Source organism: Aulonocara sp. 'chitande type north' Nkhata Bay, linkage group LG9 (genome assembly GCF_057382095.1).
Source record: "Aulonocara sp. 'chitande type north' Nkhata Bay isolate Kocher_YH1m ecotype deep benthic linkage group LG9, A_spYH_male_GT1.1, whole genome shotgun sequence".
NCBI classification, from domain to species: domain Eukaryota; kingdom Metazoa; phylum Chordata; class Actinopteri; order Cichliformes; family Cichlidae; genus Aulonocara; species Aulonocara sp. 'chitande type north' Nkhata Bay.
Window position 1 is genome coordinate 2,987,712 of NC_141352.1, and position 26,557 is coordinate 3,014,268.

General features: G+C 44.3%; 1 protein-coding gene across 11 annotated transcripts in view; it reads right to left on the reverse strand.

Moving 5' to 3' along the window:
- Window positions 1-2,813: 2,813 nt before the first annotated feature.
- LOC147321429 (uncharacterized) overlaps window positions 2,814-26,557 on the reverse strand; it is a 120,728-nt gene continuing 96,984 nt past the window's right edge. For 4 of the 11 annotated variants that reach the window (XM_086305355.1, XM_086305350.1, XM_086305353.1 and 1 more), the window contains 11 exons: window positions 20,482-21,467; window positions 19,631-19,888; window positions 18,158-18,332; window positions 18,008-18,070; window positions 15,004-15,296; window positions 14,218-14,274; window positions 12,280-12,372; window positions 11,519-11,600; window positions 11,283-11,395; window positions 7,415-7,607; window positions 7,121-7,252 (listed from right to left, as the gene is read on the reverse strand). In XM_086305355.1, coding sequence (XP_086161481.1) covers window positions 7,245-7,252; window positions 7,415-7,607; window positions 11,283-11,395; window positions 11,519-11,600; window positions 12,280-12,372; window positions 14,218-14,274; window positions 15,004-15,296; window positions 18,008-18,070; window positions 18,158-18,332; window positions 19,631-19,888; window positions 20,482-21,467 — 2,321 coding nt within the window. In that variant the 3' untranslated portion in view covers window positions 7,121-7,244. Of the gene's footprint in view, window positions 7,085-7,119; window positions 7,253-7,414; window positions 7,608-11,282; window positions 11,396-11,518; window positions 11,601-12,279; window positions 12,373-14,217; window positions 14,275-15,003; window positions 15,297-18,007; window positions 18,071-18,157; window positions 18,333-19,630; window positions 19,889-20,481; window positions 21,468-26,557 lie in introns of those variants that run through there. The other 7 variants (XM_086305349.1, XM_086305358.1, XM_086305359.1 and 4 more) reach the window with 7 other exon arrangements.

The following is a 26,557-nucleotide window of genomic DNA, read 5'->3' on the forward strand; positions in this document are numbered from 1 at the left end:
CCGCCTCTATCGCATTCAGTGTGAACACACCGTAAGAGCCGTTTTGTTCGCGATCAACACATCACTATAAGCGAGTAACATGGGATTTGGATCCTCCAAAACGGTCGGCACAGCCGAGTTAAAGGTCGTTGTTACATCCCCCAGGAGGATGTCTCTTCTCCCTACTAACTCTTTGTTTTGTCTAGGCTCCACCTCCTCTGTCCTGATTGGATGCTGCTCAGAGTCCGGCTAATTGTTAATCAGCAGAGCACTACTTAAGGCCTGTGGCGCTGTGCCTCTGTGCCCTCTGGCCATTTTGGTTGCCATACTGGTACAGGCTTGCATGCCTTTGTGATTTGTATGTGCGTTGTTGTTTTCATGTTCAGACTGCTTGTAGGGGAGAGCTGGCTTTTGTTTTGACATCCCGTTTTCTCCTGTTTATGTGTTGTTAGGTAGGTTATGGTTATAGGTTGTGTATTGTTTTCTTTGGAGTTAGGTAAGTTTCTTTTATTTTTACATCAGGGATGTTTTGTTTGTTGTGTTGGCCTTGGCTCTCCCTGAAGTTATACCTCAGTTTGAACCCAAATCTCATCACCAGCATTAAATAAACCTTTTTAAAGTTACCATCTTGGCTCCTCCTTCACTATCCACCTTTATGTTCGTCCCTTCAACCCCCTAGACTAGCCAGGGGACGTAACAGTCGTGCAGGGCTCTAGAGTGCGACCAATTTGATGCGTCGGGTCCGTTCTGTGTTTACGTCTTTTTGCGCTGATTCTGAGCTGCAGGTTTTGTCTCTCTCCAACCAAAATTCACAGAGCCAACAGCAAAGGAAGCAGCAAACTACGCTTCACATTTGATCAATGTCGTCATGAATTCCCTCTTAGTTTTGCTGTTTTGCTTCCACCACGATAAAAATCACACTTCCTGCACAGCTCTCTCTCTCTCTGTACTTCAAGAACAGTTTCCCGTCTCTGTTTTCTGCATTATTCATTCGCTTATTACCCACCAGTCTACCGTTGTTTACAGCGCTGTCGGCCGCTGTCTTTTTCTTTTCTTTTTTCACTTAAATGACCTCGGACAAAGTATTTTTTTCTGTTGTTCAATACTGAAGAAATGTAAACTTTTTAAAATTATGCAGAACATTGCAGAATATTTTTAAGGTTATCTGCTATGAAAAGTCAGGCCATAAAAATCTCCTTCATGTTTTTCTGTGTTTTATTCTCAGTTACTTTCACACAAAGGCCTCTGCTGTGATGTTCACAATTCTGATGAAGTCTCACATGTATCAGTACTGATAAATGATCAGAATTATAATAACTGAAGTGAAACACTCATAAGTGGGAGGACAAGAGGAGCCTCGCCTGGCAGAGCTGCGACGTGATGCCCATCATGCCCAAAACTGCCTGGATGAAAAGAAAGGCAGAAAAGAGGAGAAACAGAGCACCGTCCTGCATAATGCTGCATTAACAATGTACAAGACCGTAACACACCAGCGTGGAGTGACAGAGGGAAAGGGCGTGGCAGCGGCAGAAGGGGCACTTGAGGTCAAAAGCCAAATCGTCAAGATGCATGTATCACCTGCGGCCGGCACGGACGCTGGCACAAGAACTGCCCTAACTGAGACCAGACCCAAGGTGGACAACGCGATGACCAGCAGCAGACTGAGGGGAGTGGGGCAGGACTCCAGGAGACGCTTCAGGCTGTCTGTGTGTGTTTTTGCATCAAGGAACTGATGCAAAAACACACACAGACACATGCTGACACAATGAAGAATGCTTTGCTAAAAAGTGCTCATGCTGATACACAGAACAACACACACACTGTTGCAAGAAGCCATTGAACATTTTGAAGGCATGTCATGCCACAGGGCAGGCTAGATTCTCATTCCCATCCTCAAAGACCCCACACACCCTCAACACACTGTTCACACTTCTGCCCTCAAAACGAAGGTTCAGACGTGTGAAATCCAGACTCAACAGCTCCTTCTTCCCCACTGCCATCAGACGCTGGAACAGCTGACCGATTTTAACAGTAATCATTTTTGCACATCAGGTCATCTCACATATCAAACCAGCATGTTAAGCTCATAGCTCTTTGCACATAAATCTGTTTAACACTTCAATTTTATTTATTCATGCTATTTGTATTTTATCTTATTTGTACATAGTAACCAGTATCAGTGTGTGGACAGCAGAGAAAGAATTTAATTGTACAGAGAAATGTTTTTTCTTTGTGCACATGACAATAAACGCTTTGAATCTTTGAATCTTGAAATCTTGAACTCGACCGACAACAACGATCTCTCCTAAAGCGATGTGTATACTTAGTCGTGGAGGCCGCTACAAATGTCTGATTTATGCGCTCGAGTCAATGGACTGTTTCCACAGGACTGTGGAAGCGCTGGTATGGCTTCTGTCCTGTGGGGACAGGCAGGAACACTTTGTGTGTTTGAAACTTTTCCCACATCGCTGACATCAGTGTGGCTTCTCTCCAGTGTGGATAAGCAGGCGTCTCTCATCGTGGCTTTAACCCCTTGAACACATTGCTCACGTCGATCTGGCTTTTCCCTTCCAGTGACAGATTGATCTTCATTACTTTACTAGAATAAGCTGTCTGCTTACCTGTCCTGGTACAACCACACAACAAGGTCCACTGTGAGCTGTTGTTTCGTTTAGCATTTCACACAAAGCCTACAATTCACACTAGCAACATACTTTTACTTTAATGGTCTGGATGTGTCTCATGTTTTAAACTTTCTGTATATTCTGTTGTTTTAATTTCGGCGTACCTGCTTGAGAGGAATGAAATACACACAAAACACATCAAATCAAATGTGAGTTTTAGTCCAATTTATTTGTTTAATTATCACATCACTAATTAACAAGTAATCACAATACATTTTTTTCCAAACCGAAAAATAAAATTCAAATTATGAAAAACAAACACACACACGCAAAAAACAAAACAAAAACAAGGAGGTTCTTCAAATGACAGAGTAAGTCTACCTAACACATCCCATAGTTTTTCAGCATGCTCTGCAGGTACAGTAGGTGTTCGTTAGCTAGTGTTACACTTGCATGTCAGATGTGAGTGTGGCAGCGTTCGATGAAGTACTACGAGGCTCCTTGGACAGATTTCAGAGGAGCTTTTATTAAATAAGCCAAAATGTTAGCTACGGTTCATTTTCTCAGCCTCAAATAAGAACGTTTTAGGGTCTCTGCCCTCTGAGTGCCGTAACAGAGCGGCTAATAGGCTTTGATATGCAGAATGTCCAAATGACAGGCCTGTATGTGGACCTCTGTGCCCACTGTTATGCAGTGGCATGTGATTCAGGTGCATTAGCTTCATTCCCATTTAGCTTTATTCTTTTATTATATGAACCTGCAGAGGTCACTGTATGCTTACAGAAACGTTTCTCACCTCTTAGGACTGGGCTTGCAAGCATAATTTCATAGTGTGCAGACATACATGTGCGTGCACTATACATTTTGTTAAAAAGGCTGCAGTTAATTAAATAATTAAGCATATATACGTCAATGTTTCTAAATCGAGCTGCTGCGACAACTCAAAATAAAATCATCTGCTATAATATTTGAAAGACTTGAAGAAGTGCTGCACTGGGAGTCTCAATTCTGGGCGAGATGCAGTCTGTAAAAGTGGCTGTGACAAATTTGATATTTTACACCCTCCAATCAGATGAGCACGCCCCCCACAGAGCTACAGGAGTGCATACGTTGTGTCTTTACTGCACTTATATCTCAAAAGACATTCTTTACTTCGGTGGCCCCTTTCAATAAAAACAGGTAGACCTTTTTATTTTTGCAGTTCTTAAAAACAGCCATAATAGTTATGATGCTTCCTTAAGGGTACTTGGAAAACTCCCCACCAACCAACCCTGCTTGGTATCTACTTTGCTTACTTCTTATATTTTAGGGGCCATGAAGAGGACTACAGAGCACATCTGTACACCCGTGTACTGGTAAGTAGAAACTCTGGGAGAAAAGCAAAGCTAGAAGAAGTTGGGACAGGCACAAGGAAGCTTTTTGCTAGAAGACAGCTGCTGCGGCGCAAACAAAGCAATTCAACTGCTTGATGACAGCTTTTATTAACGCGCCACCATCTGCATGTGAAATATTCCCAAAGACAATTCCAAAGACATTGGTTGACTTCCCGTCCCTGTACTTCTGTTAAAAATTACCGATGACTAAATCGATTAACAGCTGAAGAAGAAGAGAGAGGGCATTCACACTACTGCAAAAGCTCACTCAGAATGAAGGATCACTTATTCCTCATTATTTCCACTCCATAACAGTCAACCCTCGCTGATACACTCAAGCTTTAAGGTGCTAAAGAATGTCATCAGAGCTTTTCTACAAATCACAGATTTTAGTGTCAGCTTGCACTGAAAACCTCTGTGTTTCTGTAGTTGGATGCTATTGCTAGGAAGAGCCTAATGAAGCTGAATTTGCATTTTGCTTTTTGGGAATTTTGCTACATTTGACAAAAACAATGACTTTGCAAACACAGACTGGAAACAACTGTGTGAGTAGTTCAAACGTAAGTACTGTTCTTCAGAAAACTGTCGGGTATACCTCAAACATTTTGGCAGTTACATGATGAGTTTCACCTCGCGGCGTCACAATGTTAGCTTAGATTATTGTGGCCAAAAGGATTAACAGCACTATTTCTTATTGTGATATCAACAGAAAATTACAAACAAACCTCTCATGCTAGTGAGGTAACATTTTCAAACATGGTAGCTAAACATGGTAGCTACTGCTAGCTACCAGAAGCTTGTTAGCTTCTTTCAACGCATTGTTTTGGTTTTATAATTTGGAACTTTGCTGTTTTACTTCATTGTCATGAACCCTGTTTTCAGACATAACAGCAGACAGCTGTTTGCAGTTTTAAAAAAAGCACCAGATGGGAGGCAAGTACAGTTAGCAGCTGAGTGGTGAAAAAAGCTAGCCATTAACTGTAGCATGTAGCAGCTAAAGAGTTGGTTGAGTCGAAGATAAAAAGAAAATGCTGTTCTTTTATTAAGCTAAGACGTATTACATGGACTGAAAAGGGCATGCTATGTTTGCTAACACGTTCCCCATCCTAACTTTATGAGATAATGTTTTGATCTATCATATTTTCATTTGCCAGTCAGTTAGATGTATGGTATCAGTTTCAGATGATACCCAGCCCTTGTTATATTACTTTAATGACTGCTGACAGAATCAGTTTGACAAAGCCAAAAGAGCAAACAAACAAACAAAAGAAACCCTCTTTAAATCCTGACAGTGGCTGACCTGTGTGTGTGTGTTTGAGCCACGGAGTTGGTGCATACAAATCTGTGGTCAGCTGTGAAATTCAATCATGATTTTAAAAAGGGGAAACAAAGATTACAAACTGGTTCTTCCTCTCTGTTTCCTTTAAAACATAAATCAGCTAATCTCGACACTAATTGACCAAACCACAACACTTTCATAATGGACATCAGCCTTTAACCTAGAGTCATATTATCTGGCCATGCATTACAAAGGCAACATTTGATTACATTGCTACAATAGAAGAGGATAAAGCCACATCGTCCCTGCTGCTGTTCCAACAGGACACAGGAGCTGAAGCTTTAGCCAAATGCCAAACAACATGCTACCATGATCCTCACACACCTGAATGGGACAAGAAGCACTATCAGGAAAGGGTCACTTACAGGATTTCCTTTTAACAGCAGCACCAGATTTCTCCTGGCATTTCCTTTCACTCCCTCTGAGCAGTTTTAGGTCAGAGCCTGGGTCAGCCTCATTCGCTGTACTTCAAAATGACAGGAGGCACATACGATACACACAGCTCCTTCGACTTCAGACATATTTCATATTTCCTCATCCACATTTGGGCTGCAGACTGAACTTCAACTTCCTCTATTACGTTTCAGAAACGTTCAGGTTACAGGCTTCCTGCTATTTTGCCATTAATAAAAAAACAACCCTTTTCACGCTTCTAGCCACGCCTGCTTTTTCAACGTCCTCTCTCCCTCTGAATCTCTTTCGTCACTGTGTGTCTTGGTTTAGAAAAACCTGTGCGTGTTTCCAAGATTTTCTGATCAGACAAAAAAAAAAACGACCGCCCGTTGTATTGCTTATGCAGGAAGACACTATAAATAAATACAACTTTGTTTTAAAAATCAATGAAGGAGGAGGAAAGGAAAAAAAGAAAGACGCAAGAAATAAGATGAGCAGAACACCGAAGCTCATTTTTACACGATTTGTGTCACTCAAACACATCATCACAAACACAGAGAATAAAGAGTTAAACAGCCTACATGTTGTCTAGCTTTATTTTGTTTGTCAGCGCGTTTATGGTAAGTGTTGCTGAAGAGAGAGGAGGAGACGGTGAGATGAGTTACTATGATGTCACTGAAGCAGAGAGTAAGTGGATGCAGGTAACAAACAGCCCCTAGAGTCACAAAGGAAAGAGAAGCCAGGGTTTCCATGCTGATTAGTAGATGAGTGAAGTGACTTGCTGCTGACGCTGCTGTGGGTGCGGATGCTACTGGGGGAGGGTGATGGAGAGCACAGTCTGCCACAAGGCTGTGGGGTGAAGAGGATCCAAGCAAAAACCCAGAATGTGAGAAAACCTTACTGTGCCCTCGTTTCCCCTTCGCCTCTCACCAGGCACAGTCTACACAGTCACTCAGCCAAATCTAGCAGGGCGAGGGTGACGGCGCACAATCAGTGTGAGAGGAAAAGCATGATGGAACTACTCGATGGGTCAAAATGTAGCAATAGCAGGTTAGAGATATTGAGAGGGGTCACAACGGTCACGATCCCTTTAAGGAGCTGCTGCGGTCGACCCCCTGGACCTCCACCTGGAGCTGCAGCGAGGAGGGGGCGAAGGGGGAGCTGACGCAGCCGACCGAAGCCAGCGACTCGATGAGGGAGACACTACGAGTTGTCGGTTGCTGTTGGTGGTAGCTGGTATGTAGGGAATAAGAGGAGCCGTGTGGGTGGGGTCTGTTACTGTTGTTGTCCTGTGGGGCTAGCCAGGTGACGATGTCAGCGCCGTGGTCCGTGCGAGAGCGAGCATTCTCGCGGAAGTTGAGCTTGAAAGACTCAATCTAAAGCAGAAACGTTTGGGGGGAGGAGGGGAGGACAGGTAGGGAGAGGGGGAGAGAACAAGAACAAAGAAGGAAAACAGGAAAGACAAGGTGGGAGAGGGGGAGGCGGTGACGTTGAGGGGGGGGGAGTTGAAATGAGGAGGGCAGAGGGACAGCAGAATTAGATGCCTGTAAGATAAAAGATGGTGATGTGATCAGGAGCTTTGGACTGCAGACAGCACAACAATCAGACACTCGGCTCAGCAGGACAAGTACATCAAACCTTTCCTGCCTCCTCCTGGTTCACTATGTGGGGATCCCACCCAAACTAACACACCAACACATACTTACTTGTCTCTGGGATGTGTGAGTCCAGAGCCTGGGGCTCCTGGAGGCCCTCACTATGACAGGGAGCCCCGTCCTTCAACCCATTCTTCAGGGCAGCGGGGCCCCCAGCCTGCCCTGGCTCGGAGCCTGGGGCCGGGGCAGGGCTGCCACTCAGGGGGTCCCCACTCCCCTCTGTTGCCTCCTGTGCCCCCTCAGCCTAGAAACACATAGCAGGATGTGTCAATTGGTGGGGATGGAACAACCTGGCTCCAAATCTCCATCATCATGGCTGAGACGTAAAACTATAAGTTTTAATTATTATTATAACTTTTTTGTGAACAGCAACATGAAGTTCTTCAAACAGCAGTTTATGAGTAATTTATTTAGACATTTTTGGATGACAAGAATTTGATTAATGCAGCTAGAAGGATGTGGAGCCAGACTGAGGTGAGGTATGGAAGCTCTGAAAGGTTCAGCGAGAAAAACGACTTAACCTACATTGCTGTCTTACGACTTAAAAACAGGTGGAAATAACAGATTTTGCCAGGATATTCTGTAAAATAGTCCTCAGACTTGTACAGGTTAGCATCTTCAGTGAAGGATCAGCGCTGGTGATGAGAACTGGGTCTCCCCAGCAGGTGACTTATTTTCAGATGAAGCGTCCAAAAGGGAATTAATTCAGGAGTGGAACCAGAAGTGTGCTCGTCCTTTCCCCAAAGATTCACCAGGTTACGAACCTGAAATTGTCCCTGATGGTCAGACTGTCAGTGAGGACTCCACTGCAGTGTCCTGAGTTAATGTGTGCAAACAGCTTTAGGAATGATCTCGGCAAAATCCTTGTTCCACCTGTTCCCCAGTGCTGCACTCTGAGGTAAAACTACTGGATCAGTAATGGAAAGTGGATCCTTTCCCCTTTGGTTGGGAACTCAGAGCTTTCATAGTGGAAAAGAGATGGAAATACAAAAGACCCAAAAAACAACAACTTAAGAATACAATATTACAAATAACATCTGAGCATGCCCAATGAATGCAATGATAGAAATATAACTGAAAGTCAAACTCATCACCGAACAAAGCTGATGTAATGTGAAGGACACGTCTCTACAAAGTGCCAACATTAGCTTCTCCCAGTTAAACCCACTTTAAAACCCTTCTCCTCACACACAAGTTCTTTAATAATAAGGTTAAAGGTCAACCCAACAGAGCATTTCACTCTCACACTGCAGCCTTAGTCGTGGGTCCTACAGTTTTTGAAGTCGAGCTCTCAGCTTTCCTCTTCTGCTCCCAGTTTGGATCCATGAGCAGACTGTTGCTGACTGCTGATTTGGAGCTACATAATAAAACTGAATTGAATTGAACATTATTCTATCTTGGACGAATTTAATGTCACTGTAACAATTTCTCCAAAAGCAAAAATCAAAACCTGTCAGAATGAACCAAAGATGCCTGAACAGCTGGGAACACACTGAGAAATGAGCCAGGAAACAGTTTCCCTTCCACGGAACGACCACAGGCAAGACGCCTAAGAGACTGTGTGTGTGTGTGTGTGTGTGTGTGTGTGTGTGTGCGCATTGTAATGAAGGAGCAGTAATAGACACTAAACATGGGATTGTGCAACGGTTGCAAAGGTTCAGGTTCTGCATAAATCTGGATTCTGCAGAATGGAAAAAGGGGAAACTGTATCCTTTCATTGCTTCCAAAATAAAGATACATTTTACAAAGCTGTGCAAATCAGTGCTAAAAATAGGCTCTCTTATTTTGATGTTTGTTCTATTCGTAGCAATGATCACGAAGATCACGATGACCGGGCAAGCAAACTAGTGAATGAGGATGAAGATGTGACGATGTGGTGACCATGAAACAGACAGGCTGCCATAGGCTGAGGGGACAGGTGACATCATTATCATTTGATGAACTGGTGAATTTATATCCATTCTTTTATGTAACATGAACATTTTGAACGTTTTCAGTTTTTATTAAAAAACCAAAACCAAAAAATGGGCCCTTTATCTGTCACGGCTGCTTTCTGTGTCTCTGAATGTGCTGGGGGAGCATCCAGACGCTTTCACAACAGCAAGCTCAGGAGACAGGAAGCTGGCTGCAGGGAGGAGGGTTCGAGGCCGGTGTGTGAGGCCATCCCACCTTACATGTCATTACCAACACAGAGGCCGAACAAGACCAACGGAAAAAGCCAGAGTCTTCATTTTTTGCCCCGATACACAAGTAATCCCACGATGTAACACATTTTTAAATACTAACATGCAGACGCATGCAGACCGGAAGGAACTGAATTCACAACAGTGTCCTTCAGACAGAGGTCAGGGTTAGAGGGCGATGCTGCGAGACATCAGATGCAAAGCAGTTTTAGAAGGTTCTGATGTCACGTGTCAGTGATTTTCAGGACGGGATTTTTTCATAAATTATTATTTTATTCTGATTATTCTTCTGATGAAATGATCCTACGTCTGTGAGAATGAAGCCAAGACAATCCTGAAGAAGCAGGTTCGGTCTTTTTTAAACTTAAATTCAGTTGTGACTGTTTATTTAAATGTCCTTGCTTCACCCTGTGAGGAGAAGTTGATTTATGTCGACTCGAGCTCCCAGAACATAAACTCCACAACAATTGTTGTCTACAAGCTACAAGCAAAGTTAGCCTTGAGACCAGGGCTGATGCTCCTGCCTCAAGTCTCACTTCTGGATTCATATCTGCCTGGATCTTGTGCCCTGCTGACAGTGGACAGCTCGCACAAAAAGCTGTGAAACTGCAGCTTTCATACATAAGGTTAAAAAAATCTATATTGTTCTTATTTTATTCATTTATCATAAGTGTCGTTAGTCTCATGAGGGATTTAGAAACACGGGTGCAGTCACTTCATTTTAATACCAAGAGCGTTTTTTTTTCACTGTTAAATATGGATGAAATCAGCAGAAAACTGTGTGTCAGGTTGCATGATTGAAATATTCTCTTTATTTTGGGCCTTGAGAGGGTAAATCGGAGGTTGTGATTTTAACCAAACCCAGTTCGTCGGTAAGTTAAATGGCACTTTTCACAGATACAAATCACAAAGTGCTTCACAATACAACCAGAAATATAAATAATAATATAAAACATTAATTAAAAGCTTGTTTGTATAGAAATGTCTTCAGCTGCTCTTTCAAAGAGTCGATGGAGTCTGTACAGCCTAAAGACAACAGAGCTCCACAGCTTTGGTGCCTGTACGTGGGACCAACAGTGACCTCTGACCTGACGACCTAAGTGCTCAGCAGGTCAGAGATAAACTGGGGAGCCTCACCGTGCAGAGCTCTAACAGATAAAACTACTATTTTAAAATGAAACCTAAAATTTACTGACAACCAATGAAGAGAAGCCAAAACTGGAGTAATGTGTGAGCTGTTGGTGCCGCAGCGTTCTGTACTGAAGGTCTGCTTTGGGTTGTAACACTAGTGAATAGCAGGTGGGCGGGGCTTCTCTGCTTCCAGTCAGGGATGACCATGACGAGGTCATGTACCCTGTCGCTGACATCCAGAAGCACTTTTGTTACTTTGTTTAATATGAGCACTGTACAGTGGATGTCCGTACTGGGAGGATGAGAGTGTGTTAGTGCTGTAATGTAAGGATAAAGGCCATTATCGCCATTTGTGGACATAAATTTAAAAAAACGTTTCTTTGTTTTTTCTGTCGTGTTGTACCAAACCCTGACTCACCAGTTGTCCTTCATATTAACTGTAACTGTTGTTACAGCGCTACTTTCTTTATTCATGAAAGCGAGTCACCCCAGCTGCAGCTGGCGCTCATTGTTTTCACTCTTTAGTTTGTTGACTGATCAGAAACAGTTCAGTGGATTCAGAGAGACGTAAACACAGCGTGCACGGCTGTGGCTCGCGATCTCACCTTGATGTTTCCTCCTCCAGGTGAATGGCTCACATTGTCCATGGAGCCCACTTTGGACTGAGCCTTTTCCCTAAAGTTCACTTTGTGAGACTCGATCTTCACATCGCCGCCTCCTGCAACACACACATGTACGCAGATGCAAGCTCGTGCAGTCACAGACAGCCTGTAGTGCTGATGTATTGATTCATTGTTATTGTTTTATGACTGCAAACTCAGAGCACACAGGTTTAGCTCACCAGGCTTGTGCTTAAGGTTGTCCTTGGAGCCCAGCTTTGACGTCACCTTACTGACGTCCACCTTCTTGTTGAGAATCTGCACCTGTTGAATGTCACAAATGTTCCTTCTTTAATCCACAGATTCGTGTAAAAATGCTCGACTGTGGTTGAATAAAAGGACCAATCAGAAAAAAGAAACCCAACGTCCTGATTATACTTTGAGTTACCAGCATCAGGACAAACAGCACGCTGAACAAACCGCATCTTCTAGTTTCTTCGTCCGTGTTGTAGAAAAATGTTTTTTTGTGAAATATGTTTGTGCTGAACCCACGACAGAGACTAAAGGGAGGAGCTTGGCACAGCATCATTGCAGGAAACCAGAAACCCCAGATTTCTCTCAGTGATTTTGTCCTTACAGAACCAAGACAGCCAATCAGAGGGCAGAGGCTCCTGTTGGGTTGAGTAGGGTTTAGTAGGTTAGTGGGAGGGCGGGACAACACAAGACAACTTTAAGGAAGCGAGCGGGAGTGTGAAGCAGGTTCTGGGGAGGGGCTTGTACCTAAGCTTGGCCAGCATGCCAACAACTACAAAGCTCCATTTTCCAGCCAAGAGCAGCATTTACGTTACGAACATCGTCTTACATTTCTCTTCTTTACACTGTGCCTCTCTTACAGCATTTCATCTGTGGCCTTCCCTTCATTCGAGCCATTTTAATGGGCTCTAAATATCAGACTAACTGGCCGGGACATGTGGGCTCTGGTTGTGGGCCAGACAGTACTTACATTCCCTCCACCAGGAACATGCTTCATATTGTCCTTGGAGCCCAAGCGAGATGTGACGTGGCTGAAGTCCAGCTTTTTGGAGACTATCTGAACCTATATGGACACAGCATAGCAGCAAGAGGGGAGCAGAGAAGAGCGAGGGAAAAGAGGGGAGGAGATGATAGAGGAGAGGTGAGGTAGAACAGAAGCAGAAACAAGAAGAGAAAGTGCAGGGAGGAAGAAGTCACCATCACAGGTAGGGTTAGAAAGGAAAGGATAGAAGGCGGAGCGAGGTTCAGCATCGCTGCTGTTTAAATAAGATGGAAACAGAGCACCAGGAGAAAAGGACAGCTGAAGGCCCCAAAGAGCACACCGAACCTGCTTTATGAAGCGCACACATGCAGCACAGCATACAGACGTGAACGTCTCGGACCCTCATTAAACTCTTTAAACGGAGACGCTGCCGCACACGTTGGTTAGCTGAACTAAACATACACCAAGAATTAAAACACACATATTATTTACAATACGTCAGGTTAGACTGCTAGACCCAACACACACATTCTGCATCCAAATGAGTTTAGTACGGTGGCCCTGAGAGGTCAAACACACCTTAACAAAACAACAGTAGACAGAAAAATGCAAAAGCTCATGAAACACAGCAGACGTCGAATAAAACACGTGAAAAATAGAAGAAATGCAGAAATAGCTAAAAACTAAATCACAAAGGAAAACAGAAGCGTTTCTGGGGACACGAGAAGTGACAAGCTAACAAGCTAACAGGCTAACAGGCTAAAGGTCAACATGTATCTACAGTATTATATGAAACACATCGATAAAACACACCTGCACCTCCCTCACAGCACCGATGAGTCCTCTGCTTCTATTCAGCATGTTTGAATGTTACTTGTAATGAGTGCAGTTCATTTAGTTTTGTGTCCCAGAAACACTCGTGTTTTGTTTCTGATTTAATTTTAAGCTTTTGCTGCAGTTTTTCCTACAATTGTTGTTTTTTATTCAACTTGTGTTTTTTGGTGTTTTTCTATTTGTTTTGTCACCCTGACCTACAATAAGACGGAAACAAAAGAAGAAGAGCAACAAGCTGAAAAGTTGAAAGGTCCATAGATGACGTCTGTAGCTGTCTGGGTCCAGAACATAGTTTGTTTGCACTGCAGTCTGTGAGCTCAGTAAGCACGTTCCTGATGAATTTATGCTGTAAACGTCTATTTTTAAAGTCCCACTAAACACAGCATGGTGTTCATGTGTAAATTATGATCAGTGGGTGGACCCACACTGGCCATGCCCATCTTTTATATACAGCCTAAGGTAATGATCACACGTACCAATCATGTGCAGGTGACTGTGTCCATGTGTGACTGATCTTTATCTGGACTTCAGTGACTCGGACGCCCGTTAACAGTTAACATTTAAATGAGTTAAGGTCAAAGAATAATTCGTGTGCTTCTGTCACTTTTGTAATGCAATGAACCTGAGAAAAATGCATTTAGACTCCCTGGATGGTGTATGGATCGTAACACGTTTGGAATCGAACGTTTTATCTTTGTCCACAAACTACAGATTTAGACTGGGAGAGCAGCGGCTTGCTTCAAACAGCTTCTCTGCATTGTGTTAACTCACAAGCTGCTTCAAACCCCAGGCCAGGGTTAATTATCTTGGTTAATTAATGAGCAGAGGGTTCAAATTTAATTACAAATTGACCATAAATAATCCGATAACTAATTTCCCCACAGACACGTCTGATGCCCGTGTTGGGAGAAACTGAGAGAACAGGAGGCGTGTGGAATTTCAAGAGCCTCCAGTATACTGGCTAGCCTGCTCTTGTGCTCTCACTGGGTCGACTTAATAAAAAAACAACAGAAATGAGAAGCAGAGAAAGGCAACTGGAAAATATATCAACAGAAAAGAGGGTCATGGTGGGAGGATGGAGAGGGAACTCACTTTGCCCTGGCTGCTCTCTTTGGAGGTGAAACCCCTGCTCTGAGAGGAAGGAGGCACCTGGGGAGACAAGTCCACACAGGGTCAACAACAACACCTCGTTAAAAAACACAGGAGGACGAGGTCAGAGTGCAGAGATTGTTTGGAAGCACAGCGGTGAAGGTAAGGAGTGAGGGGACAAAAGAAGGAGGGGAGCGAGGAAGAGTGGAGAGTGCATGCACAAGCAGAACCCGATCAACCCCATCGACTCCACAGTACTCAGTGCTCTGCTGTTTACACCATCGGACTGTGAAACCAGGGCAACAACAGAACCAATGAATGAAATGGCATTTTTAAAATGATCATTTAAGGTTAATTTTCTGTGTTACTGCAAATTAATCAGCTTTTGTCCATCAAGTAAATGTTGGACTTCCTGTAGCAACGACCGCCTGATCTCATATCTTAGCTGTTATTTTGTTGACATTCACAGAAAACTACACGAGACCAGTGTCGTAAACCTTTTAAACATCCATCCTCTTTCTAAAGAGCCTTGATGGAAGTTGTGTGTCTACAATGACAGTAGATGTACATGCAGAGGAAATCCCACGCAAAAAAGAGAAGAAGCAGAACTATGGGGACCATTTTACTTCAGTGAGTGAGCTGATAGGCTTTAGTGGGTTGGACAGGTAGGAACCCACAAGAGGTCAGCGTCAGACGTGAAATCAGAGTTGCACAGTCCACTTCCTGTTAGTCCATGTGCAGTCGGTGTCAGAGAGCACATGCCACACTCATACAGCGGTGAAGACCTACCTTCCCTCCTCCGGGCTGGTGCTTCATGTTGTCCGTAGAGCCGATCTTGGAGCGGACGTTGCGGACATCGGGAGCTGTGGCGGGGCGAGCTGTGCTCCGGGAAGCGGTGGTCGCTGTGGTTGAAGAGGCGGCCCGCGGGGCGCGGGGCACCGGGGGCTTCTTCTCTGGCCCCGTGCCTGCGGCGGAGGATGGCGTTGCTGGTTTGGCTGCTGTGGTTCGTGTGCGGGAGGCAGTGGTGGTGGTGGTGGAGGCAGTGCTGCGGGTGGTGGTGGTCTTAGGCTTGCTTGAGTCAGCTAAAGGGAGAAAATAATTATACAGAGCTTTATAGATCTCTCTGCCAAACTGGAGTTATGATCGCAGCTTTTTCAAACCAGACTTAGAAAAAAAAAGAGGGTAAAACAGCAAAATAAAATATGGTGGGCATGCATATCCAAGGCAGGAGCCCCCGGACGACACAAACCACTCCACCACGTTAGGTAGCGATTCACGGACGCTATACCAGTCTGAGGTGGTGAAGAGAGAGCTGAGAGTGAAAGCAAAGCTCCCACTTTACCTGTCGATCTACGGCCCTACCCTCACCTACGGTCACCAGCTGTGGGTAGTGACCAGAAGGATGAGATCGCGGGTACTCTCCCTTACAGATGGGTGAGAGGGTGAGAAGTTCAACCATCTGGGAGGGCTCAACTGGAAAGGAGCCAGTTGAGGTGGTTCGAGCATCTGACCCTGAATTTCTGAGCAGCAGTGTATAAATACTGCTACAAGCCGACTTCCTGTCTTTATTGTAAGCTAGGATAATCACCTCTGGCTTTATATTTAATGCACAGCTCTTAATGTAAAGCTCGGTTATTTCCAATGATGTTAAACTCTCTGTTAAGCATCTTAAAGATGCGTTTTCAGGAAGACTAAGAGTTCCGACATTATTGCGCCGCGTCTTCTCAAAGACGCATGAGGGCTAATAACGAACACACAACGCTGCCCGTTATCAACCTTAGCATAAAAACCTAAAATTAACATTACAGAAAAATATACAGCGGTGCAAAAACCCCGTCTGCATCCTTTTCTCTGGTACAGTCACCACACGTATCTTTTAAAGGGGAGATATTCAAACACCATTGATTTTCAGTGCTGTAATCCTCTCTGAGTAAAGACACTTTAGCTCCAGCATCCTAAGCCAGCCTGCACTGATGCAGTGCAACATTTGCACCAATTCAAATCTGTCAGTTCACACACTTTGGGCTGGACTGTATGCCAACTCTTCTTTCAGAGCGCTGAGGCATCCTGGACCACGTGTCCTGCTGTCAGTCCTCCCCGAGAGCCTGTCGGATATCTCCGGCTCCCGTTAAGACATATTTAACGGAGGAAATCCTCCCCCTCGCCTTCATGTTTCTAAAGAGTAATTTGACTTTCTGCATGAACCCTGGCAGCTTAGACGAGCTGAGGCTGCATCAGCAAAGAGCTGCAAACTCCTGTCAACAGCAAGGGGACAGTAATCCACAGGCTGCTGCGGTGAAGGTTTTTAACTCTCCAGAGCCTTTCAGCAGTAAAGCCTCCCTCTGCATAAGCCTGCCCAGCATTGTCACGGTCGGACACAATGAGTGCGTTCTGGTGCCGCAGTCCTGCTGACAGCTCTCCTGGTGCCAAAACAAACTACTCTGTCAACAGCAGGAGAAAAGCCACAAACGCGAAGTGAGGAGAGGATTACAGAGAAGAAGAAACAGGAGAGAAACATATGCAAAGAGACGGCACAGATGGGAGGAGCACTGCGGAGTACCACGGGATCCTTTCCCTCATCACATCAATACCAACTGCAATACAACTGTCTGTATCTACACTGGACTGTGCAGCACTCTAACTAAAGTATTGTCCCATCTTGAGAACAGAACATGCACCACAGTGTCGACCCCCGAGCGGACGAGCTGTACACAGTGGCTTCAGTACACCTGTTCAACAGCTTGTTAATGCAGATAACTAACTGAAAGCACTTAGCCAAGCAGGTATGGTCAAGATGACCAGCTGAAGTTTAAACTGAGAATCTGAATGTGGAGAAAAATGATCGACTGTGACCTTGAACCTGGCTGTCGGTGCCAGATGGGTTGGCCTTTATAGAGACCGGTCTGAAAAATGCAGAAGACCACACCTCATGTCAGCAACGAACACAAAACAGGCTACAGTTCACACGAGCTCACAAACAGACTGTACAACAACCTGGTGTGATGAGCCTGAGAAGGGTCAGGATTAAACTACAGGTGTACACAGCATCAAAGGTCGGATCCATACGTATCAGCGGTTCACAGCTGAAGCACATTCTGCTCTTAGCGTTAGCTTTCTGAGCTGGATGTGGAGCAGGAGATCTGTATGATGCTGTCATCTAAAAAAGGACAAAGCCCTCTGAGGAGCGTTTCCAGCTGAACCTTGTTGAATCTGTGCCATAAAGAGTTAAAGCAGTGCTGTAACCCAAACAGAACCCGAGCCCGTACTCGCTGCACTCAGCTGATTAGTGGGCGTGTTTTACTCGTCTGTGCCACGTGTCAGAAGACTCGGTAGCTCTAAGGTGGCACAGGCAGACTCTCACTGCACCCATACTGTATATATAAGTGTGGCCACGGATAGTTCTGCTCAACCCCATCACACCTGAGTCCTCATGCTTTATTTTCTCCAACAGTTCTAACTGCATGCACTTCATTGTGACTCCGTCTTAGTCTATTTTTTACCTTCTTTTGTTTGTTGCACTAATGTAAGGTGACCTTGAGGGTCTTTAAATGTGCCTATAAATAAACTGTATTATTATTATTAAATGTATTATCTGCAAGTCTTAGAATGACCGAGCCACAAACATGTGCTTACACATGTACTAACAAAGGAAAATAAAGAGACTACACGCAGGCGTCTGAGCCAGCCCGAGAGAATATAACTAATACTCTGAGCGAGGCCTAATGAAACTGCTCTGCTCGTACTAACGACAAAGTCAAAGTCTAATAAGGTCGGACACTGTAGTGGTTTCTACCTGTCGAAGTCCTCGGGGCGCTGGGTTTCTTCTCCTCTCCTGGTTTGCTGTCTGTCTTAGAGGCTAAAAAGAAAATGTTTAAACCTTTGTCAGTCGTGTAATTTATCAACACAATAAATAAACCGAGTGTAAAGAAAGCCACACACATACCCAGAGGCTTTCTGGCTGCAGCAGTGGTAGTGGTGCGAGTAGATCCTGCCGTGCGCACTGGTGCAGTGGTTTTACTGGCTGCTGTGGCAGCAGACGTGTTTCTGCTGGCTGAACCTGTTTGATTTGAGGCAGCAGTGCTGGACTTTGTCACTAGGGGGCGCTTCTCTGTTGTTGTCTGAAAAGAAAGAGAAAAATAAATCTGGGCGAGGTAATATGTCATCCAGGAAGAGAGAGAAGAAACGAATGAATATGGGCAAGCATCTGCGGAGGGATATCAAATCAACAAAACAGGCAGCAGCAAATTAGGTCACAAAGCATCTTCAGTGTGCCTGGATGTTGTGATCAGTCCAGCAAATGTTCGCTGGCCTCACTGAGATATTCAGGTCAAAGATTTTGCCCCAATTGGCGGAAGATATGGACCCAAAGCCCTCAACGATGGTTACACATTTCACTCAGCAGCGTGTTTGCCTCTTGTAACCCTCAGAGCAGGCTAACCTTCACATTCAGCCGAGCCGTCCTGCAACATGAGTCACCCTGCACCCCTGCAGCTCCATCAGGGCTGTTAATATGTTGTTGGTGCAACAGTGTTTACCTTTAAGGAGCTCAGCAGAAGAGGCTGACAGAAGGTTGACTGCTCTTTTTGGGGAACAAGGCATTAAAGTGGACAAGCCAATTAATAAATGGAACTTTTTATTCTATTTTATTGCCAACTCACAACAACATTTGACCCGAGGTGCTTTATATTGTAAGGTAAAGACCCTACAATAATACAAAAGGCCAACAATCATATGAGCCCCTATGAACAAGCACTTGGTGACAGTGGGAAGGAAAAACTCCCTTTTAACAGGAAGAAACCTCCAGCAGTCCCAGGCTCAGGGAGGGGCGGGGCCATTAGCCATGAAAGGTTAGTGTCACAGCTTCGTCCTGACATAATATCAGTTCCATATACAGACAAACTAATTCTTATAACTGCATGTTTGCAGCTCCTGCGGTGGATAAAAACCAATATCTGCATAGTTATTATAAAAACCACTCGTGTGTTTGTCTGAATTCAACACATTTTCATATAACACACACGGCTACAGTAACACACTCCTGTTCATTCAAACGAGAGGCACAGCTAAATGTTTCAGCGTGTTTAACCCTCTTGGCTTTTTCCTGCATTTCCAGCTCACAAACTTTACATGCATTTACATTTTCACCGTCTCTGTGAGCCTGTGCACGCAAACAGACCAGATGGCAAAGATTCATGACCACGGGGGAAACAGACGGTTGTTAGAAACTCCGCTGATCCTAACTTTAGTTAGAAAAAGCCGAAGAAGTAAGAAATCTGTTGTCCTGATCGATGTGGATGAGGTTTAATGAAATCACTTCAAAACATAAGAAGGACTCATTGTGATGACGTCAATCGTGCAGCTCTGTGTAACTGAGCAGGCTGCTGCCGCTGACCGCTTCCTGTTAGCTAAAACTTACCTTGGGTTTAAGCTCACGTGTCGTGCTGGTGGAGGATGATGTGAGGCGGCTGGCAGAAGTGGTGGAGGGTCGCTTAGACCCTGCAGCTGTTGTGGAAGGTGCTTTAGCTGTGGTTGTTTTTTTGTCTGTAGTGTGGGGGGTGGAGGTGGCGACAGAGGATACGGGACGCTTAGTCAGGCCTGGAGCAGGACCAGCAGCACCTGCAGTGCTCGGGCGCATTTTGGCAGCTGCGCTTGGTTTGGTTGCCCCGGCAGCAGGCTGCGATACAGGACCGACACGCAGGAGATGGATGGATGATGGATGGAGGGTAAAACCAAGGAAACCAAGGAAAATGGATAAAATTAACAAAAATGGGTGGTAACAGGAGCAGGGTCAAGCAGCACAAGCAGCAATTACATCACAAAGTCACAAAAAGTGAGAACAAAAAACAGAAAACAAAAACAACTAACACTTAGCATTTACTCTGTCGCTTCAAGGCAGTAAACAAACACAACCAGGACAGACGCTTAGGCAGCATGCACGCTCGGTTTTTAAAATGCGCTCATGCCATCCTGTCCGCTCCCACGCTGCACGTCTCAGATGCTTTCAGCCATCATGTCCGTATTCAGCCTGATATTTATTAGCAGTTTGGATGATTTATGATGTAAGATGCAAACTGCCGTGAAATCGTACACTGCTATCATTTCGACTTGTTACCGCATTACTGTAGCCAACATTTGGGTATTACATTTGAAGTTCCACCCTGAGTGGGGCGTTACCCTCGCTGTGATACTAAAACAGTGTTTTATCAGAATGATCCTAAGCATACGTCAAAGCAACATTTCACTCTTACACCTTCCACTGATCCCTACCTTGGTCTTCCTGTCTGCCAGCTCTTTGCTTGGTGTTGAAATGCTTCCATTGGCTGAGGGTTTGGTAGGTTTCTTCGCCTTGTCTCCGTCTGCCTTTGCAGCCTTGTCCTTCTTCTCGTCTTTCTTCTCAACCGTCTTTTTGTCTTCCTGCGTTTTGTCCGGCTTCTCTTCCTTCTGTGTTGTTTTTTCCACCGGCTTCTCAGACGGCTTCACCGCCTCACCGTCTTTCTCCGTCTTCTTGGCCTCGCCTGCGTCAGCCTTTTCTGTCTTGGCGTCTTCCAGCTCCGCTGTCGCCTTTGTCTCCGTGTCGGCCTTCTTCTCTGTCTGGTCACAGCTGGTCTCGAGCTTGACGGATGTCGGCTGTTGCTCTGGGGTCTTTTCCACTTTGTTGATGTGCTGCTCTTTGCCGTCCTTCATTTCTGTGATCTCGGGCTTCTCTGTGGTCTTGTTCTCTGCTTTGTCCTCCACTTTGGACACTTTGGACTTGTCATTTTGTGCGATTTTGCCCACATTCTGTGCTTTCTCGACGTCAGCCTCCAGCTTTTCTGTAGCCTCCACTTTTTCTTCTTTCTCTGTCTTCTCTGCTTTATTTATCTCTGATTTGTCTGACAATTCTTCTGCTTTCACTTCATCCTCTTTCTCGGGCTTTTGTTGCACAGGCGGCACTTTCTCTGTTTCCATCTCTTTTTCAGGCTCCCTTTGTTTTTCATCCACCTTTTCTATCAGATTTTCTGCCTCCTTTTGATTTCTATCCACCTTCTCTTCCCGTTTCTCTGCCTCCTTCATTTTGTCTTTTTCTCCCTCTTCCTCCACCTTAACCGGACTCTCACTGCTCGTGAACTCAACCTTTACACTCTTCTGCTCGACTTTATCCACAGGGTCAAACAGGTCCACCTTCTTCACACTCTCCTCCTTCTTCTCCTCCTTCTTCTCCACCTTCTTCTCCTCCTTCTTCTCCTCCTTCTTCTCTGTCATTTCTGATTTTACTGAAAAGAAAAATGACAAAAATGTTTTTTTAAATAAAATGAGAGTCAATAATAGCAGAGTTCATTCAGACAGTTACGCAGTCCCACAAGAACAAGCTCCGGCTCAGGACAGAAACCAGGAATTCACCACAGACTTCAGGCTCATGTAAATCTGTCCACAGCGCATAAAGAGAACCAACAAACATCTCTGCTGTTGGTTCAAAGCTGCAGCTTCTCACTGAATCCTCCGGCCACACCAACACAGAGATCACAGTAAATACTGTAGAACAAAAGAAATCTGTTTTTAACTTTCGTGCTGGTTTACTTTTACTGGACAAACTGGACGAAAGCACAAAAATATGTGATTTGATTCCACGACACAAGCTCTGAGGGAAGTGAGCCTCTTACACAAGTTAAAATAAAAACTGAACTCCAGCTTTTAAGTTCACTGGTGAGGAAGTTACTGTGCTTATGAACAAAACATGAAAAGAGAAGCAAACATGCATCTGAAAACCGACTTCACTGAGCAGTAAAAACAAACTCATTCACGGGTTTAGATTTTTGAAGCACTCTGTAGTTGGTTTTTCAGTCTCTCTGTATTTCTCCGTCTTGAGCTTCCCTGTCTGTTTATGTGTGTTTCACGGGTTATAGTAACTTCCTGTTTTATTTTGACAGTAACCTTTAATTGTGCATTCTGTTTCACTTCCTGTCTTTGCTCTTTTCCTGCCCTTGTGATTGTCTCGTCTGTTACTCTGCTCTGTGCTCCCCGACTATCATTGTGTCAGCTTATCCAACCTGTCCTGCGTTTCCCTCCTATCAGCTTCCAGTGGATTCACCTTTAAAGGGAATTTTCATTGGGAAGTGACTTTTTCAAAAAGCTAATATATGTAGAATTTCCAGTTTTACACCTTCCCACCTGTTGTGCCAGTCCTTCACAGTCCACCACCAGCAAATGAACATTTTGAAAAGGTTCATAAACGGAAGCTGTTTGGTTTTTGTTTTAAAGACAGATCTCTTTGGTTTGGTTAAAAAACTAAATCTTAGGTCTGTTTGTTTGATATGTTATTTTTGTTTAAGCGTTCGACAGACAAAATTAACCCCAGCCAAAATTTAAAGGCAACAGGAAAACTTATGAACTGAAAACTTTCAAACTGAACTTGTGAACGTGGAGCAGACTGCAGATCTGGAGATGTTGCTTTCCCTCACGCTCACTCGCTACAATGAAACATGTGCATCATTTGTCCTCCAGTGATGATGACCCAACAGTGGGGTGAACCGAGTCCCATCAGAGCCGCTCACTCTGTGTCCCAGCTAAGGAGCTGGATCCCTTCATGTCCACATTTATGAAATGAACATGACATAACTGATTCAGTCCTGCCCTCCAACCTCCTGTGGAGGACAGAAGCGATGCTGTGCAGACGTCACGATCCATTAAAGAATATTGCATATTATATCAGTGCCCTGTACTCACAAAATGACTGTTTAATTATTATTTTATATGCTCACAATCAGTGTTGAAACCAGAAAGGAATGAAGCTTGATATAAAATGTGTTTTCTCATGTAAATGCATTAATCCTTTAACAGGCCACAGTCATCCATGAGCAGCGTAAAGAGCAGCCGTCATGCTGAAGCCATTGTGACTGAATTTCAGCCACAGATGGTTGTCAGATGGAGCGCGCTTGTGTTTTATAGGCAATTCATGAAGAAATGTCACATCATTTAGGCTAATGGGGAGATAATGAGTCATCTTGATTATTCAGGAGCCATAAGTAGCTCATTTGTCAGCATGTAGAGACCTGAGTGTGGTGGGACTAGGCCTGATCTGTGTCTATCTCTGACAGGACAGGAGCTGGCACAGAGTAAGGTCACCAGTGGGATTTTATGGGACAGCCAAGCGGCAGACGGTTGGCCTACAGAGACGATGGGCTTACAGGGGGAGGAGCTTGTTTCAGACAGGATGAAACGAGGCTGCACTGACACCCAGGAAAGGAAACATAAGGAATATATTAAACTGGGGCTACGTCCACACGTACACGGGTACTTTTGAAAACGGAGATTTTCCGTTTTAAAAAATAATCCCGTCCACACATAAAGGCAGAAATGAAGGAAAACGCTGCTATGAACATGCCAAAGCAGCAGGTGGCGCTAGATTCCTAACCGTGCAGAAATGTTGGCCAATCAGAAGTCTAGAAGCCTCGGTGGGAAAAAGTAAACAAAGCTGGGGCATAGAAGCAGAACCGAGTCGTATGTGTGGAGGGACAGTAACTGTGTGTATATGTAAGCATTTAAACACTGCAGAGAGTAGAATTAACAGTATTGTAGAAATTCATTTCACCTAAACAATAACGTGGCGCACAGTGTGACGTCAAAAAAGGCGCACATCTTTGACGCTGCGTTTTCTGCGTTTTCTCGTCCACACGTAAATGCAAAAACGGAGTTTTCAAAAATCTCCACCCTGGCCGGAGTTTTTAAAAATCTCCGTTTTCAGTGACCAAAAACGCCGTTTACGTGTGGACGAAAGGTGCAAACGCATAGAAAAATCTGCGTTTTCAAAAATACCCGGGTACGTGTGGACATAGCCTTGGAATCATGCAAAGCTAGGCGATGTAATCTAGTGGAGTCCAAGAAAGAGTTTTGGTGCCGGAAAAGCAAAATAGTCTCCTCAAAAAAAGGGAAAACCCCAAAATACGGACTTAAATTAAGGACACATAGTGCACTCAACAAACACAGGCTGTTCAGCTTTGGGGTGAACAGACTGACAGGGAAAGTTCACACGACACGCAACTACTCAGGCCTGGGACTGCACACAGCAGAGCCAGTGAACATAAAGAGGTGATTATACACAACTGAAAGCTGAGCTATGATAACAAGAGAAGAACAAACCAAAGTCTATTTTCTATACAGCAAACAACGAGCAACTCAGGAGATCAACCCGAGCCCCTAATTAGAGCAGAAATGTGATCCGTCTCACAGCTGTGGTGAAAATGGCTTCATTTAATCAGCCAGCAGGAGGTGACTCCCAGCCCACGCTCCCACAGCCCACTGTGTGAGACTCTCCCACAGGAGGCCTCAGTCGATTTCATTTATTTCTGCTGATTGTGCCATAGTTAGTCACTATTTCACTGTTGTCGCCACAGCAGACAGAACACTGCTGGATACAAATGACTGTAGGCACAGACAGAGGTGCTGACAGGGCACAGGAAAGCATGGTTGTAGGATTTCAGTCTACTTCAGTACCCGAAGTGTTCTCGTTCTTTTCTCTGCTCGCGCAGACTGTTGTCGTGATTTAGCTCGATAAAACTGAACTGACCTGAAAAATGAGGAAAAACAAACCAAAACAAAAAAAACAACGGTAACGGGGCGGCCATTTTGGCTCCTTTAACTGCTGTTCTTGTTTCGGTTTCACCGATGCGTGCTGTATGGTAGGACGCTGCATTGTGTATCAGGCCCTGCTCCTGCAGTAGAACAGTGAGTTTTTCCTACGTTGCACGGCCCCGACTTGCAACAACCTGCTTTATTAGCAGGTTGTTGCAAGTGTATGAACCACGGCTCAGGACAACAGAACAATGAGCATCTGGGTGCAGTGAGCCAATTTATCTGAAGGTTTCATTAACATAATGATAACACTTACAGCTCATTAAGAGCCGTTAAGCTTAGACTCTCCTGAAAGGAACTGACTCGACTCAAACCTTTTTCCTCTGGCCTTATTAATATGATAAAATATGCCCACCCCAGTCTCTTAAAACGAGTCAGTGTCTGAATTTCAAAGAGAAGAGTAAAAACAGAAACGTCTGACACGTGGAAAGCAATAACTGGGATTTCTCTGCATTTTTATGCACAAATTGCCTTACTGGGAAAATTTCCACCGGGCTCTTTGGACTTTGGATACTGACCTAACATGCACGGTTCATGAAGGTTCATGAAGGTTCATGAAGGTTTCTTACCTTCAGATGTTAAAGATAAGACGCTTTCGATTTTACACTCTGTAATCAATCTTTAGCCAATGAATCGCTCAAGATGAAATTGTGTTAATAACCGAGGCTTCAGCCATTAATAAACGATTCAGGATTAATGTGTAAAGCCGTCCTTTTGCTCCTCAAGTGGATTATGTAAATCAGCTCTTTCAGATGCCACCTCATTAAAACTCCCCGCTCCACCTCACTACTCAGCACAAGCTCAGTGGCTGAGAGATCGTCAACAATGGTTTTAGTGTTGTGTTCGGCCTTTTGGTAGAAAACACACTGTGGAGTTGTAGCAGCACAGAAAACAGACTTTGTGATTTTCTGTCCTCTGTGTTACTCTGCAACATTTGGGCCTCACAAGAGTCCAGGCTAACACCACTTAATCAATGAACACTGTGTGCACTTGGCTTTAACTCCTTTACAGGCTTGCGGCATAACCGCTGCGTGTTACATTAGCGTAGGTTAACTGTTGGCATAAATGAGGTTGCTCTCACATCCTGTCACTTGCAGTCAAGGACCTGTTTGAAATCATTTCTTATGGCATACAAAAGTTTGCTTGTATATGCAAATATGACACGGAAGAGGAACAACTGCAGTTCCTCTAACCACCACCTGTGAAAGTGGAGTCAATGCTAATGCTAATAAAGAATTTAGCACTCCATCCTCTGGTCTAAATATCGTTACTACTGCCTCATTTAACAATAAATAAATAAATAAATGCTGGTGGCCACCTGTGCTACCCCCAGCCTCCTGGCCCATATGGAAAAGAAACAGAAAAAGCTTGTGAAAGACTTGCATCAGCTTTAGCTTGCTTCATATAGTGAATCATAGAAGGCTTATCCAAAACATACAAGTTTCATTTATATCATTTTTCTAGGGATCTTATATCTGTTTTCACTCTTGTGTGCTTTTCATATAAGTTTCACGCAAGACAGATACAAACTTTATAAGATTTATATATATATATTTTCCATATTGGGGTATTAATTTGAAAATCTTAGATTACTTCCTTCTTCAGTTATTGCATCGAGGTCTGGGTCACTGACATTAAAAGCAGGGGTAAAATAACCAAACTAAACAAAAAGCACATGGTAGCAACAACACTACGGTCACGACGGTATTACTAAATGTGAAAACGGGTTTCTTTG